Genomic DNA, 16,757 nt, shown 5'->3' with positions numbered 1-16,757 from the left:
CCCCAAATATTTTGTTTCTAATTTCTAATCAGTTCACCCAAAAACAAAAGTTCTGCCCTTATTTACCTACTAAAATCGTCTTTGTCCTTGTCTTTCTTTCTTCTTGGCACACAAATGGTAAAATTTGAGAGCTACAAAAAGGCTTTTTTATTTTTTTATTTTTTTATTTTTTATTTTTTAACAAGTAATGACTTTGGTCATAAACCTGGTCATAAGCCTATCACATTTCTTCAGTAGGCTTGGAATGTAGCACACTACTTGCATGGACTACTTTTATGATATTTTTAGAGTGCTTTTTGGCTATTTTAGAACAGTGCCAGATCATTGTATGGAAAAGAGCAGCATGAACAGTCTTGAAATTATCTTCTTTTTTGCTCTATGAAAGAAAGAAAGATATATGGGTTTGGAAAAACAAATGGTTGAGTAAATAATGACAGAATTTTAATTTTTGAGTGAATCCTATTATATTTTTTGTGTTTCTAATATTCAGCCTACGTTCTTACATTGAAAGTGCGGAACACTGATCAGTAAAATGGTGACTAGGTGATACTTGGATGGTGTGATTTGATCAGATGTGATAACTGGCCTGAAAAGTTTGAGAACTGCTGCTGTATACAATCCCTTCTATATTTAAATATCATATTGTGGACTGTACTACTAATAAATATATCTCATGTTGAGGCATTGAAGTGTCTCATGTTAACTCATTGAGCTCATGTAAACAGCCTCTGGATTGACATCATCATGCCCAACCAAAACAGATGATGATGTTGAACATCTGCGTGTGATGAGAATCATTCATGAGATCTGAGTAAAGATCTTCAAGCAAGTCTTTCAAGAGTAATATGATGTGTGTGTGTGTGTGTTTTTTTTTTTTTAAAGGAGGAACTACGGCCCCAGTTTGAAGCCAAATACTCCCGGAAGGAGAGAGTGAACCCCATCTCAGGGAAACCAGAGCCCTTCCAACCCTTCACAGACAAACTCAGCCGACTCATGGTGTCAGTTTCGGGAATCTTCTTCATGGTAGGACTCTGTGTTCGAATTTTTCCTAAAGCTACAACAAGCAGATCAGAATAATCACCACCCCGTCATGAAAATCGGGACGAGAATTGTGCGGAATTTAACTATTCTGGTTTCACTTCCTTTTGTTTCTTAACAATTTCACAAACACTGGTTTATTTTAAGAAGTCCTTGTAGAAATACGTATAATTAATTAACATTTTAGCTTACTATATTGTTAGGGTAAAGTTTGGTTAATTGCTTATAATTGTTCATAATTTGCTGTTATTACTATAGTAAATACATCGTGTAACAAGCGTACTGCAAAACTGAGTGTTACACAAATATTTTAGAAATTTAATTTTGCAGACGAAGGAATGGAAAATATTTAGAAAATATGTTTTATTTTGCAGTGTCTTTGTTTCACGTGTTACATGTACTTATTATAGTAATAACAGTAAATTATGCATAATTGCATGCAGTTACCCCTAAAACAAACCTTTATCCTAACCCTTACCATATTGTTAGTACAAGTTATGAATTAATGTTACTCGGTACTTAATTGCATAACAATGACATCTTAAAATAAAATGTAACCATTATTTCATAACCGGCTGCTGAGAGCATTACATTCAATAAGTAATGTTTTCGGGGTAACACTTTATTTTAAGGTGTCGTTGTTACACACGTTACATGTTCTTACTATTATAATAACACTAAATTATGCATAATTACATGCAAGTAACCGTAGGCCAAACTCTAACCATATAGTAAGCACATGTAGTTAATTAATATAATCAGTACTTAAATGTATAGTTACACTGTCACAAGGACACCTTAAAATAAAGTGTAACCAGAATAAATAATATTACTCGATACTCTTTTGTGTAATTACACTGCAATAACACAAAAGCCAAATCATGTACGCCACATCTGTGTACAGGCCATGAAAAGGTAGAATTGCAGATTTTTGCAGACAAAATTATCCTCTTAAGATGCATTTGTACTTGGTATGATGCATATGTTACATATTGTATAGCGGTGTTTTATCCACACATGCAAAAGAGTGCAGACGTCACAACTGAATGTTATGAAAATCCATAAGCATCCATCACCATCATCAGTTACGAACCCTATTTGTCACCCTAAAGAATATTTAAAATGAAAACAAATAAACACTTTAAATATGATTATTATTGATTAAAGTTAGATCATAAAGCTGCACTATACCATAAATAACTGTCTCCCTCTGGTGGCCTTGAATTAAAAGGCAATGCATATCAAAACTATACCTAACTTCTGCAAGATTCCGATATAGATCCATCTATTTATAATATTCCAATCTGACACCTCGTTCACCTCTCGTCATCTTTCTTCCAGATCTCTCTGGTCCTGACAGCCGTGTTCGCCGTGGTGGTGTTCCGGCTCATTGCCATGGAGAAGTTTGCTTCCTTCCAGTGGCCCAAATATTTTGTTTCTAATTTCTAATCAGTTCACCCAAAAACAAAAGTTCTGCCCTTATTTACCTACTAACATCGTCTTTGTCCTTGTCTTTCTTTCTTCTTGGCACACAAATGGTAAAATTTGAGAGCTACAAAAAGGCTTTTTTATTTTTTTATTATTATTTTTTTTTTTAACAAGTAATGACTTTGGTCATAAACCTGGTCATAAGCCTATCACATTTCTTCAGTAGGCTTGGAATGTAGCACACTACTTGCATGGACTACTTTTATGATATTTTTAGAGTGCTTTTTGGCTATTTTAGAACAGTGCCAGATCATTGTATGGAAAAGAGCAGCATGAACAGTCTTGAAATTATCTTCTGTTTTGCTCTATGAAAGAAAGAAAGATATATGGGTTTGGAAAAACAAATGGTTGAGTAAATAATGACAGAATTTTAATTTTTGAGTGAATCCTATTATATTTTTTGTGTTTCTAATATTCAGCCTACGTTCTTACATTGAAAGTGCGGAACACTGATCAGTAAAATGGTGACTAGGTGATACTTGGATGGTGTGATTTGATCAGATGTGATAACTGGCCTGAAAAGTTTGAGAACTGCTGCTGTATACAATCCCTTCTATATTTAAATATCATATTGTGGACTGTACTACTAATAAATATATCTCATGTTGAGGCATTGAAGTGTCTCATGTTAACTCATTGAGCTCATGTAAACAGCCTCTGGATTGACATCATCATGCCCAACCAAAACAGATGATGATGTTGAACATCTGCGTGTGATGAGAATCATTCATGAGATCTGAGTAAAGATCTTCAAGCAAGTCTTTCAAGAGTAATATGATGTGTGTGTGTGTGTGTTTTTTTTTTTTTAAAGGAGGAACTACGGCCCCAGTTTGAAGCCAAATACTCCCGGAAGGAGAGAGTAAACGCCATCTCAGGGAAACCAGACCCCTTCCAGCCCTTCACAGACAAACTCAGCCGACTCATGGTGTCAGTTTCGGGAATCTTCTTCATGGTAGGACTCTGTGTTCGAATTTTTCCTAAAGCTACAACAAGCAGATCAGAATAATCACCACCCCGTCATGAAAATCGGGACGAGAATTGTGCGGAATTTAACTATTCTGGTTTCACTTCCTTTTGTTTCTTAACAATTTCACAAACACTGGTTTATTTTAAGAAGTCCTTGTAGAAATACGTATAATTAATTAACATTTTAGCTTACTATATTGTTAGGGTAAAGTTTGGTTAATTGCTTATAATTGTTCATAATTTGCTGTTATTACTATAGTAAATACATCGTGTAACAAGCGTACTGCAAAACTGAGTGTTACACAAATATTTTAGAAATTTAATTTTGCAGACGAAGGAATGGAAAATATTTAGAAAATATGTTTTATTTTGCAGTGTCTTTGTTTCACGTGTTACATGTACTTATTATAGTAATAACAGTAAATTATGCATAATTGCATGCAGTTACCCCTAAAACAAACCTTTATCCTAACCCTTACCATATTGTTAGTACAAGTTATGAATTAATGTTACTCGGTACTTAATTGCATAACAATGACATCTTAAAATAAAATGTAACCATTATTTCATAACCGGCTGCTGAGAGCATTACATTCAATAAGTAATGTTTTCGGGGTAACACTTTATTTTAAGGTGTCGTTGTTACACACGTTACATGTTCTTACTATTATAATAACACTAAATTATGCATAATTACATGCAAGTAACCGTAGGCCAAACTCTAACCATATAGTAAGCACATGTAGTTAATTAATATAATCAGTACTTAAATGTATAGTTACACTGTCACAAGGACACCTTAAAATAAAGTGTAACCAGAATAAATAATATTACTCGATACTCTTTTGTGTAATTACACTGCAATAACACAAAAGCCAAATCATGTACGCCACATCTGTGTACAGGCCATGAAAAGGTAGAATTGCAGATTTTTGCAGACAAAATTATCCTCTTAAGATGCATTTGTACTTGGTATGATGCATATGTTACATATTGTATAGCGGTGTTTTATCCACACATGCAAAAGAGTGCAGACGTCACAACTGAATGTTATGAAAATCCATAAGCATCCATCACCATCATCAGTTACGAACCCTATTTGTCACCCTAAAGAATATTTAAAATGAAAACAAATAAACACTTTAAATATGATTATTATTGATTAAAGTTAGATCATAAAGCTGCACTATACCATAAATAACTGTCTCCCTCTGGTGGCCTTGAATTAAAAGGCAATGCATATCAAAACTATACCTAACTTCTGCAAGATTCCGATATAGATCCATCTATTTATAATATTCCAATCTGACACCTCGTTCACCTCTCGTCATCTTTCTTCCAGATCTCTCTGGTCCTGACAGCCGTGTTCGCCGTGGTGGTGTTCCGGCTCATTGCCATGGAGAAGTTTGCTTCCTTCCAGTGGGAGTTTGTGAAGAAGAACTGGCAATTCGCCACATCAGGCACTGGAGTCTGCATCAACTTCATGATCATCATGTCTCTGAATGTGGTTAGTCCTGAAGGCAGAGACACAATAAAGGCATCCCTGAACAAAAATTGACCAAGTTTTTGCACGAAAGTTTCACACAAAAAGAGAAAAAAGGCTTTGCCAAAAGAAATCAAATGAAAGCAAAACACGCTTTGAAGCAATAAAACGATTATTACAAAATAAAAAAAAATAACTGATATTTTCTCTCTCCTGAAATGGTACCATGGGAATAAAATAAAGCATATCATGGAATATATTATAATATTGTCAGCGTTAATTAGTGCTGTCAAACGATTAATCGCGATTAATCGCATCCAAAATAAAAGTTTTTGTTTGCATAATATACTGTATATGTGTGTACTGTATATTTATTATGTGTATGTAAATACACACACATGCTTGTATACATTTCAGAAAAATGTTACATTTATATATTAAGTATATTTATTTATAATATAAATTATATGAATATAAATATAGACATGTAAATACATGTAAATATTTTCAAAATAAATGTACAGTATGTGTTTTTATATATACATAATAAATATACTCAGAACACACACTTATATTATGCAAACAAAAACTTTTATTTTGGATGCGATTAATCACGATTAATCGTTTGACAGCACTAGTATTAATAATAATAACAACAACAATATTCAGTATAATTTATGTGTTGTCAATCCATGAGATCCAATGTGGTTTTCGTGGCATGGCTGTTTTCACGGCACCGGCCAATCAAAAAAAGTCATGTGACATTCGCCTTTTTTTTACATTTCTCATTTCAGAGCATCTCAGATGTTGCTCTGGTTATTCTAAAAAAAACAGAGCCTCAATATGAAACCATCAAAATGATTGACTACTATTACATGCTGTCGCTCCCAGACATAAAACATAAGGCGATTGCCAGCAAACGTAAACTTTATTACAGCGTTTTGTCTGCATCCTTAAAACAGCAAGTCATTGATTCAATAAAAGAGTGGATTTCTGGGCGGTAACAACCTAATTTCCATTTCTATGTGGCACCAATGTGACAATTTTATTTTCCTGAAGACAAGAGATGAAAATGCCACTTTCTCTAATAATAGCATTGCAACTTAGTTGGAAATATAGCAACTTACATTAACTTACAAAAGTTTGGGCTTAGTAAGTTTTTTTTTTTTGTGTGTGTGTTTTTACGTTTTTTAAAAGAAGATGCTCACTAAAGCTGCATTTATTTGACAAAAATGCAGTAAAGATGGTTATATTGTGAAATATTATTACAACTTAACAGTTTTCTATTTTAATATATTGTAAAATGTATTATGATCATCAAAGCTGAATTTCCAGCATCATTACTCCAGTCTTCAGTGTCACATGATCTTCAGAAATCATTCTAATATGCTGATTTGCTGCTCAAGAAACATTGCTGATTATTATCAGTTATTAACAGTTGTGCTGCGTCATATTTGTGCAGAAACCACGATACATTTTTAGAATGCTTTGATAAACAGAAAGTTCAAAAGGGCAGCTTTTTTTTTTAATGGAAATAATTTGTAACATTATACTGTCTCTCTTGATAAATGCATACTTATCGAATAAAATTATTAATGTCTTTTAAAAGTGAATGAATGAATGAATGACCCCAAACTTTTGAGTGGTAATGTATGTTCTATTAACAACTTGTTGGTTATTATAAACCATGTATTAAATGTATTATTTATGGCATTTATTTATTTATTTTCATCCTTCTCTGTAATGCTACTGAGTGGATTTTCTTTTACCCATCAGGTCTATGAGAAAGTGGCCTACCTACTTACAAACCTGGGTAAGTATTGATTCAAGGTTACTATTGATTGAGTGAGTGTAAAATTCTTGCGGTCTGTGAGAAATTTTCCTCATGCCTGTAACATGCTGTGCATGGCTAAAATACCGCTCACTTGTGATCTAGAACATCCACGGACAGAGTCAGAATGGGAAAACAGCTTTGCCCTCAAAATGTTCCTCTTCCAGTTCGTCAATCTCAACAGCTCGACCTTCTACATCGCTTTCTTTTTAGGAAGGTAAGCAACTCTTGATCTTGTCGATGCATTGTTCAGTACTTGATTGAATTGTTCATTCGCCCAGATTGTACCACTTGAGATCTGTTCATCGACTCATACAGGAACTTCGTGGCGCTAGCGCACATGCTAACACAACCGCCTCCGTCACAATAGCATGGCTAATTGAATTTCAAAGCTAATGTCACATGTGTTATTGTGATGTGTGTGTAATCCACAGGTTTGCTGGCAGGCCGGGTGACTATAATAAGCTGTTTCACCGGTGGAGGATGGAGGAGGTGGGTGAGACGAGGCGGTAATGAGTTTTCTCACACTTGGTTATTATTGCCCTTCGGCACGATCAACATTCCCCTTTCAAATATCGGCCTCAGTTATGCAACTGCCATGAGATTTCAATAAAAACGGTCATTATTCAGTGCAGACTCTCTCATAATTGCCTCAACATAACTGTGTTTGCTCATAACACTAGTGTACTGATTTAGATCTAGTCTGTGTACAGCATGTAATATAATCAAAAGCGCCCTTGTGAAAAACAAATGTGCTTAAGTGTATTGAATTCAAAACTTAGAAATCTTAATCTTAAGAACTGCACTTGCAGACAGTATTATTTTAATGAAATAAAAGGCCACTTAAGTGTAATTACAGAAAGAGTCCTCTTAGATTACACACCCTACTTTTAAAAAGTGCTATTATCAAATTAAAAGTTTTACTTTAAAGTATATTTTAAAATCACAATTTTACTCATTTTTGTTGTGTTTTAAGGAAGTACTTTTATTTTGATGTGATGACTAGCATGTAGAGCATGTATAATTTTGTGTGTTATTCAGTATTACAATTAAAAGTTAATATGTTTTAAATGTACTAAACTGCAACTTTACCATTACAAATACGTAAGGTAACACTTTATTTTAAGGTGTCCTTGTTACACATGTTACATGTACTTACAAGTGACGACAAGTGACGTGACATGTGGCCAAGTATGGTTACCCATACTAGGAATTAGTGCTCTGCATTTAACCCATCCTTAGTGCACACACACAGCAGTGAACACACACACACCGTGAACACACACCCGGAGCAGTGGGCAGCCATTTATGCTGCGGCACCCGGGGAGCAGTTGGGGGTTCGGTGCCTTGCTCAAGGGCACCTCAGTCGTGGCATGGAAGGTGGGAGAGAGCGCTGTACATTCACTCCCCCCACCTACAATCCCTGCTGGTGCGAGACTCGAACCCGCAACCTTTGGGTTACGAGTCTGACTCTCTAACCATTAGGCCATGACATTAGGCCGTGACCATTAGGCCACGACCATTAGGCCACGACTTACTAAATAACATGGCACAATGAACAAGAGAACCAATGGCATGAATACATGAGGGCAAGGGAAGCATGACACAAACAGGGACCATGATTAAACTCCAAAATAAAAGACATGAAAACATGAACAAGAAACACAACCCAAAACACCACATTACACCATATAGTAAGTACATGTAGTTAATTAATATTACTCAGTACTTAAATGTATAATTACACTGTAACAAGGACACCTTAAATTAAAGTGTAACCATATGTAATTATTATAAATATTTAAATACACATATGAGTGTCAATGGGAATGACATTGTAATATATTTTAGTTTACCATGAATTCTTGCCAGTACATTCAGCAGAACATTTTAACCATGTTTCAAAGACAATAGAAATAATTATGAAATAACTTTATTTACAGTATGTGCACTTATGTGTACTTACAGTGTAGTTACATAAAAAGTACTGTAATGTAAGGTAACTACATGGGTTAAGGTTAGGTTTAGGGATAGGTTCAGGGTTAGTACCTAGTTATTACCTAGTTATTGTAACAGCTACATGGTATGTACATGCGGAACCGGACAGGAAATAAAGTACTACACATATACAGTCCTTTAGTGGGTCAAAACACTCTAAAATTATATGAAATGCATTTATTATAAATTTAGACTTTATAATTAATTAAATGCAATTAAGTGTCAAAGAACATTACATTCAGTTTACACTTAAGTTTATCCTTTTAAAGTATATTATTTCCTTAATAATATTATTTTTGTAAAATGTGCTAAAGTGTACTTCTATTTAACAAGGGTAACCAAAATGTATATGTTTTTTTTTTTTTTTTAGTGTCATCCCAGTGGTTGTCTGATTGACTTATGCCTACAGATGGGAGTGATTATGGTGTTGAAACAGATCTGGAATAACTTCATGGAGCTGGGCTATCCGTGAGTATGTGGCGTCAGACCTGTGGAGGCCATGAAACATGATGATCGGGCCCTCCTGCAATCTTAAAACACAAGATTGTTAAACAATCGCAAAGTCTGGGAAAAAGCTGCTCTGTGTTCATATGTTCGGACTATAAAACACTTTGCTAGCAACAAATGTTGTATTGTCGATTTAACTGATTCTGAATTCTGTTTAGTCTCCCTCCTGTCATGTTCGAATCACACAGTATTGTATATTGTGTTTATCACAATGCAGGTGGCATGTCAGATTACTCTTGTAAACCCATTTTCCTCTCAGATGGAGCTGGTGTAAATGGCATTTTGTTTGATTTTATTGCTTCTTTCTTAACCCCTAAACTTACACAGTAGTCAGATTTACAGATTTATTCATGTCACTTTGTCATGCCTTTCTTTATCTTTCTTTATACACTTTATTTCATAAGATCCGACATTGTTATTGAGTGTATGAACACAGAGGTCTGTGTTACTTAATTATTAGCCCGAACAGGAGGTGTTTGCTGCACTGAACATTCAAAGAGAGAGTTTGTCCTTAGTTCCAGTCCACTGCGCTTACGGCTGACTGATTTTGCCAACCCTGCAGTACAGAGAGAAATGTAAAGAATATCTCTTTGGATTTGAGACTTTAGTCTTTGCAACTTTACAGATCTTCTTTATGCACCAAGAGCTTGTAACACTCCAAAGAGAAAGGAAAAAATGAAATCGCATCATATGACCCCTTTAACTGATCCTGGTAGAGTAGACTACAATGCCGGCTGTTCTGTTCAAATAATGTTCTTTTTAGCAACATCATATGACCCCTTTAATAATCTTTTGTTGTGCTTTGAAGAAGTACACTAGTTTGCTGACTAGCATACTAAAGCACATGTACTACTCAGGTACTTGATTATTTATTATTTGGCCATAACCATCACTCTTCATTATCAAATTTAAAGTGTTTTTTCCCACTTTTGTTCCTTGCTCAGGCTGCTGCAGAACTGGTGGTCCCGGCGTAAGATGAAACGAGCAGGAGAGCAGAATAAGAGTAAAGAAAAGCTGCCGCAGTGGGATAGAGACTGGAACCTGCAGCCCATGAACGCACATGGCCTGGTGGACGAGTATCTGGAGATGGGTGAGTCCTGCTCGACAACACCTACTGTGAGATCTTCTGAAGTGCGTAATTTTCTGTCATGCTGAAGCCGAAGTTAGTTACCTAGTTTAAGTTAGTTAAACCGTCATGATAATAGCTGCCTTAATAATAACACATCTAAATTAATGTAACTGATGGTTGAAGATGCTTTGCCCTCGAGTACTGAGATTTGTTACCACCACAGTAACACAAAAACATATTACAGTAAGAATGTTCATCAGGGCGGCATGCTTGCAATGCATTGTGCAAGCATTTGTGTGAGTGATTGCTTGTAATCTAGACGGGTTGCAAGTTTCGTCTGTTTTCTGTACAGTTCTACAGTTTGGTTTCACTACAATCTTTGTGGCGGCATTTCCTCTGGCTCCTCTGCTTGCTCTGCTCAACAACATCATCGAGATCCGATTAGACGCCTACAAGTTTGTCACGCAGTGGAGGAGACCGATGCCCGCTCGCGCTACTGACATCGGTTGGTCCTTTTCCCCTCAATTAGCCTGGTGTCAGTTTATTCCAATCTAAATGCAAGAAACACAAGAGTTAACTTAATTTAGTCTGTTGTAAATATAGATTGATATAGCATGAATATTCACAATAAATAGGATACATCAACTCTTAAAGGGTTAGTTCACCCAAAAATGAAAATTCTGTCATTAATTACTCACCCTCGTGTTGTTCCAAACTCGTAAGACCTTCGTTCATCTTCGGAACACAATTTAAGATATTTTTGATGAAATCTGAGGGCTCTCTGACCCTCAACAATGACAGAATTTTCATTTTTGGGTGAACTAACCCTTTAATGTTCTTTAATGTAGCAGATTACTTTATAGATTCATGTGTTATCTGTTCTGACAAATTTCAATATATTTTGATTTGATAGAATTGTTTTTTTGTTTTTTTTAATTAGGTATCTGGCATGGTATCCTGGAGGGAATTGGAGTCGTGGCTGTCATAACAAATGCCTTCGTCATTGCCATCACTTCGGATTACATCCCTCGCTTTGTCTATGCTTTCAAATATGGGCCCTGTGTGGACAAGGGTTACCGACACGAGAAGTAAGACTTCAATTACAGGGCCAAACGCACCAGTGGCATGTGCATTGTAAAGCTGAGCAGATTTATTTGGTTAGCACCTCTATTGGTGATGGGTGGTGGCCAAGATGGTTCAGCTTCACCTTTTGCATTATCAGTGCATTTCTGGGAAACTATTTTGAAAATCAGAAATTGACAGATTTTTATGGAAATTATCTGCTTCAAGTCAAATTGGACTGACTGTATTTAGACATATACAATTATAAATTTGTGTGAATCTCTGTGTTGCTAATGCTGTGTATTTGCATTTTGTGTGTCTTTACACAGATGTCTAAGAGGATACTTGAACAACAGCCTGTCTGTTTTTGATATGGGTGAATTGAAAAATGGGAGTTATCATCCTCGATACTGCAGGTACGGCAACACTCATGCTACATTTTCATGTTGTTATATGCTTGTTCTTCAGTTGGGTTTTGTCTTTTTCTCAAGGTAAATTTGTCTTATTCCCCTCTACAGGTATCGGGATTACAGAGCGCCTCCATGGAGTCCTGAACCCTATGATTTCACCCTGCAGTTCTGGCATGTTTTGGCTGCCAGATTAGCCTTCATCATAGTATTTGAGGTCAGTGCTATTTAACAATTTAACAATATTATCTTAGTAATGCTTTACACCATTAACAATCTCAGCCAACATTTCATGGGAGCCAGTGTAAGCACAAAAAATGGACTTGAGGTATGGGCTCGTAATGGGTTTGTCCACAGGCTCCATGTAGGACCTATCTGAATAAGTCCATACTGGAGCTAATTCAGACAAGACCGACAAGGAACTCATGTAAAACCCCATTTAGAGTCCATAATGAGGATAATTCAGATAGGGCCATCATGGAATTCAAGTGGGGCTTATTCAGATAAAGATGATAAGAAACCTATGGACAAAACCATGTTGAGCCCATACCTCAAGTTCATATTGTGCCTACATTGGCCTCACCTTAAATTGTTGGCTTGGAGAAGCTACTTTGAAATTTTAGCTTGCAAAACTACAAGCTATGTGTGATTTTAAGTAGTTAAAGTAAACCTGTTCTTTGATAAAGCTTACTAGGTTCTAGTGCAGGGGTCTCCAAACTCAGTCCTGGGGGGCCTGTGTCCTGCAGAGTTTAGCTCCAACTTGCCTCAACACACCTGCATGGAAGTTTCTAGCATGCCTAGTAAGACCGTGATTAGCTCGTTCAGGTGTGTTTAATTAGGGTTGGAGCTAAACTCTGCAGGACACCGGCCCTCCAGGACCGAGTTTGGAGACCCCTGTTCTAGTGTAATGGAGGCCAGCTAGTACAGACTATGTGGGTAAACCTCACTTCCCTGGCCTCAGGAAGCACAATAGTGACTGGCGTTAGAGGCTGCAGCTTTTAGAGTCCTTGTTAACGTGCCTGACTTCCATCACTGTTCAGACTCCGCTTGGAGTGTTACAGTGGTGCCATGACCCGGATGGGAGTGAGGTTAGGAGGGTGAGTGTAACAGAGTCCAACTGGTATGTGATAACTACAGTATGCAGGTAAACCTCACTCTCCTGGCCTCGGGAGATGCATTAGCCACTGATGCAAGAAACTGTGTTTTTTAGCGTCCTTGTTAACATGCCTGACTCCCATGCCAGCTATTGTCTATTCAAGCCATGCTTGGAGTGGGCAGAGAGGAACTGGTAACACTAGCGCAATGTATCAAATCTTGGGAGCCAGACTTTTGGCAAATATACTTATTCTGGCAAAGAACCATGAGAATATGTTTATTTTGGAAAAAATCAGTAGAATGTCCAAATAAGCAGTATTCTTAAAACAGTATGAAAAAATACCTAAATCACCTATTACTACTGAAATTCTAAAGTGCTCTTTGTCATGGGACTTTGATGGCACTGGTCTTCCTTCACACAAGGCTAATTTAGCTACTTCTCAGCATTTCAATGCAACCTAAGATTATTTCATGTTTGTGATTTTTCCATTGTCTGTTATATTCTCCATAGCACCTGGTGTTTGGCATTAAGACCTTCATAGCCCATATGATTCCAGACATGCCCAAAGACCTGTGTGATCGCATGCGCAGGGAGAAATACCTGATGCAGGAGATGATGTATGAGACGGAACTGGAGCACCTGCAGAAAGAGCGGAAAAAGAATGGCAAACGTTATCACCATGAGTGGCCTTAGCCATGCCTGTCCATAAATACACAAAAAATGCCCACTGGAGAACCACATACACTACCCACAAAAGCACATAAAGACTTGAAAGCGGCGAACAAGCGTCCTTGCAACATGCAAACCCGCAGCACATATGTGAATACAGACATTCATGTACAACCGTTCTGCTACCTTGGACAGCTAGCTTTATTGACTCCATGCATGGGCTGCCCACTTTTCATTGCTGTGACAAACCAGGGAGCGGATTCAGCATTTGGGGTCAAAACCTGATCTCCGGGTGGCCCTTTAGAGCCAGGAGTTGGCAGTTGTACTCTGCACCAAAGAGGTTCTTCTCAATCACATGATCCCTACCTGAGACCTCCGATTATCCTATATTTTCATCCTGCTGAGTAGTTCTAAATCTTTAGTGATTGGCTACTTAAACTTTTGGCTCATTAGCTAAAAGTAGCTATGAAAGCAGTCTGGCAAAATTATGGATTGGGATAAGGAAGTTTGAGAACCACTATACTAAAGAAAGTCATGACTGGGCGTTTTGTCGATAGAAATGTGTCTTGAGGGTATGGAATGAATGGGATTAGTTTGAAATCAAGCGGAAATTAAATAAATTGGATTTCCGAAAGCACAACTGGATCCGCCTGCCTTCTTAATAGTCAACAAACGTGTGTGCCAGAATATGCTGCAGAGTACACTTTCACAAACCACCGCTTCGTCCATGTGAAGCATCATCAACACTGAGATCAATGGATTACAGTGTTTTCTTACACACCATAAACTCCAGTGTGTAGGTGGGAAATATCATTCATTGAACACGCATTCTTCCCAGCATGGCCTGCAGTGTCGCTGCTCTTTCATCTGTGTTCTGTAGTAGTTCTGAATGGATCACTTGTGCGGTTGGACTGTTTACTATGCAGATGAAGGGCTTTTGGAGTTCCCTGTTTTCTGCTTGCCTACTTGTCTGCGTCTCTGTGCTTGGCAGCTATCATCCCGCTGTGAAGCAGTTCTCTACCTGGTGACCAAGCAACGTGAAGACGTTTACTTACGAACATATTTACTGATACGCCCTCTCTCTTCGCTTGCCAGCATCTCACATTGTGATTCTTGTTACAAAAGTGGTTTCTGGTAAAGGTTACCAAATAAAAGTCAGTTTGTTTATGCAAATGAACAGTTTTTATGTACTGCATCGCCTTGACAAGATATGCAGATCTGTCTTTCAGTACAATAAGTCATTTTGTCTAGGCAAAATAAATAAAAACAAATAGCCAATATTGGCACAATGGTGATATACGTAACATGCATGATTTTTTTTAATTGCATGTTGTTTCTTTGTTTTTCATTATTTTATAAGACTATGTCCTTTGTTCATATGCCTGGTTTTGTAGCGTGTGTGAGCTGAATTGATGTGTCCGTGTGGCTGCGTTTATTGCTCAGCTGTCATGAGTTTTGTGTTGCCATCGGCCTATCTCTGCAATATATAGTATGTATGCTGTGAATTTTCTGTATGTGTAAAACACCCGGATGAATTACTACGTTTGCAAAAGTATTAAGCATACAACCTGAGTGAGCTGTGTGGAATGCAGTATCCCACATTGCAATGCTTTTGACTTAACCTACAGTACAATAGAGTGATGCAGTGATGAAATACTTTTGTTCAGAATAATAGAACTGGAAGTGCTAAAATACTCCTTTCCAGGCTTTGGCCTACAGAAATACGCCATCCCTGTAGCACTCTATTTCCAGTGTGATTAATGTACTAGAAAAATTAAAAACCCTTCTTGATTCATTATTTGATTGGAACACCAAAAAATGATTATGAAAATGCGGATTTACCGTTTTTATTTTCATTCACTCCTGAATCAATAAGGTATGTAGCAACAATGTAGCATACTACTGTTTGAAGCATTTATTGTTGCATAATGGATGCTGTTTGACATACTAAAATAGTATGCAGTATACATAAACTGGGCAGTATGAAGTAAGCAGTAAGCTAGTGTTCCACTCCAAACATAGTCAACTACTGTAAAATATAAACATCACAGCATATGAATCTATCCACCATTATCCATACAGTTCAAGCTTAAACAGATGTGATGATAGAATTACCATTGAGACAGTGGACATGGAAGACAAATTCTGTTATTTTACATTACTCTTTTTTTTTTTTGTATAAATGTAAAATGTTGTATTTTCTTTTTTGGGGGGTGTGTATGTGTGCATGTTTAAATATGTGTGTTCATAACTGTGTGTTTGCAAGTGTGTGTGTGTGTGTGTGTGTGTGAGAGAGAGAGAGCGCGCGAGTTTTGTAAAGCTGATGAAGTAAGTGCTCCCAGCATGCATCTCATTCTTACACAGTTTTTCAAAAGGCAATGACTATGTTCGAAATCGCATACTACCCAACTACTAATACTATTTTTTGTTCAGTATGTATTATGTATAGCGTGCAAAGAATGTGAATTTTGTATGCATGGAATATTCAGGCTTTACTACATGTGCTATAATCTGCATTATAAAGCAGTGCTTGAGATACTGTCCCACAATACAATGTGTTCAACTTGACCTTACATTTCAGTGTGACATATGCACTAAAAGTAATATCAACCTTGATTTTCTCAACTCATTCTCTGATCAGACTTAGAAAAAGTGCAATATAAGCGTGTTTATTTCAGAAAGATAACTAGATACCACTCAGTTTAATTGAGTTAAATATGCAATGTAATGTGTCATTGCATAAAGTGTTCTCTTTAACATACTTAAAAAATAGTGCACACATTACAGTACGTACTGTGCGGTATGCAAGAAGTATTCAAGAAATACATTAGTATTCCATTTCGAACACAGTCAATGCATCTGTCCTCTTCAGGCCCTTTGAGTGTTTGCAGATGAGATATTTGTATCATATTTTCTTAGCTTGAATCAAGTATTGCTTTTGTAAGTACATATTTTTGCACTTTCCATTTGCATGGGTAAGACCCCATATGGGTACAGATATACACTCAAAAAACTCTTTAGATTGTGTTCTCGCTTCATAGATACTACACTGAAAAAAAGTTGACTTTAAGTTTAATTTCATGAAAGCACTTTAGGAGTGTAATTTTTTCCCCTGTTACCTATATTTAGGATTCACATTCTAA

The 16,757-nt window shown here is 36.7% G+C and overlaps 1 protein-coding gene across 1 annotated transcript in view; it reads left to right on the top strand.

Annotated features, from left to right (window-relative positions):
- Positions 1-14,902, top strand: part of ano3 (anoctamin 3) — an 84,233-nt gene extending 69,331 nt beyond the window's left edge. Inside the window, exons 16-26 of the mRNA XM_016568448.1 lie at positions 4,835-4,999; positions 6,752-6,788; positions 6,912-7,023; positions 7,241-7,298; positions 9,175-9,272; positions 10,256-10,401; positions 10,733-10,885; positions 11,321-11,468; positions 11,772-11,858; positions 11,961-12,066; positions 13,456-14,902. Coding sequence (XP_016423934.1) covers positions 4,835-4,999; positions 6,752-6,788; positions 6,912-7,023; positions 7,241-7,298; positions 9,175-9,272; positions 10,256-10,401; positions 10,733-10,885; positions 11,321-11,468; positions 11,772-11,858; positions 11,961-12,066; positions 13,456-13,638 — 1,293 coding nt within the window. The 3' untranslated portion in view covers positions 13,639-14,902. The remainder of the gene's footprint in view (positions 1-4,834; positions 5,000-6,751; positions 6,789-6,911; positions 7,024-7,240; positions 7,299-9,174; positions 9,273-10,255; positions 10,402-10,732; positions 10,886-11,320; positions 11,469-11,771; positions 11,859-11,960; positions 12,067-13,455) is intronic.
- The last annotated feature ends 1,855 nt before the right edge of the window (positions 14,903-16,757 follow it).

This window comes from Sinocyclocheilus rhinocerous, unplaced genomic scaffold, assembly GCF_001515625.1.
Source record: "Sinocyclocheilus rhinocerous isolate Xijiao unplaced genomic scaffold, SAMN03320098_v1.1 scaffold921, whole genome shotgun sequence".
Lineage (NCBI taxonomy): Eukaryota > Metazoa > Chordata > Actinopteri > Cypriniformes > Cyprinidae > Sinocyclocheilus > Sinocyclocheilus rhinocerous.
The sequence above is the reverse complement of the archived record's forward strand: the minus strand, read 5'-3'. Positions and strand labels throughout refer to the sequence as shown.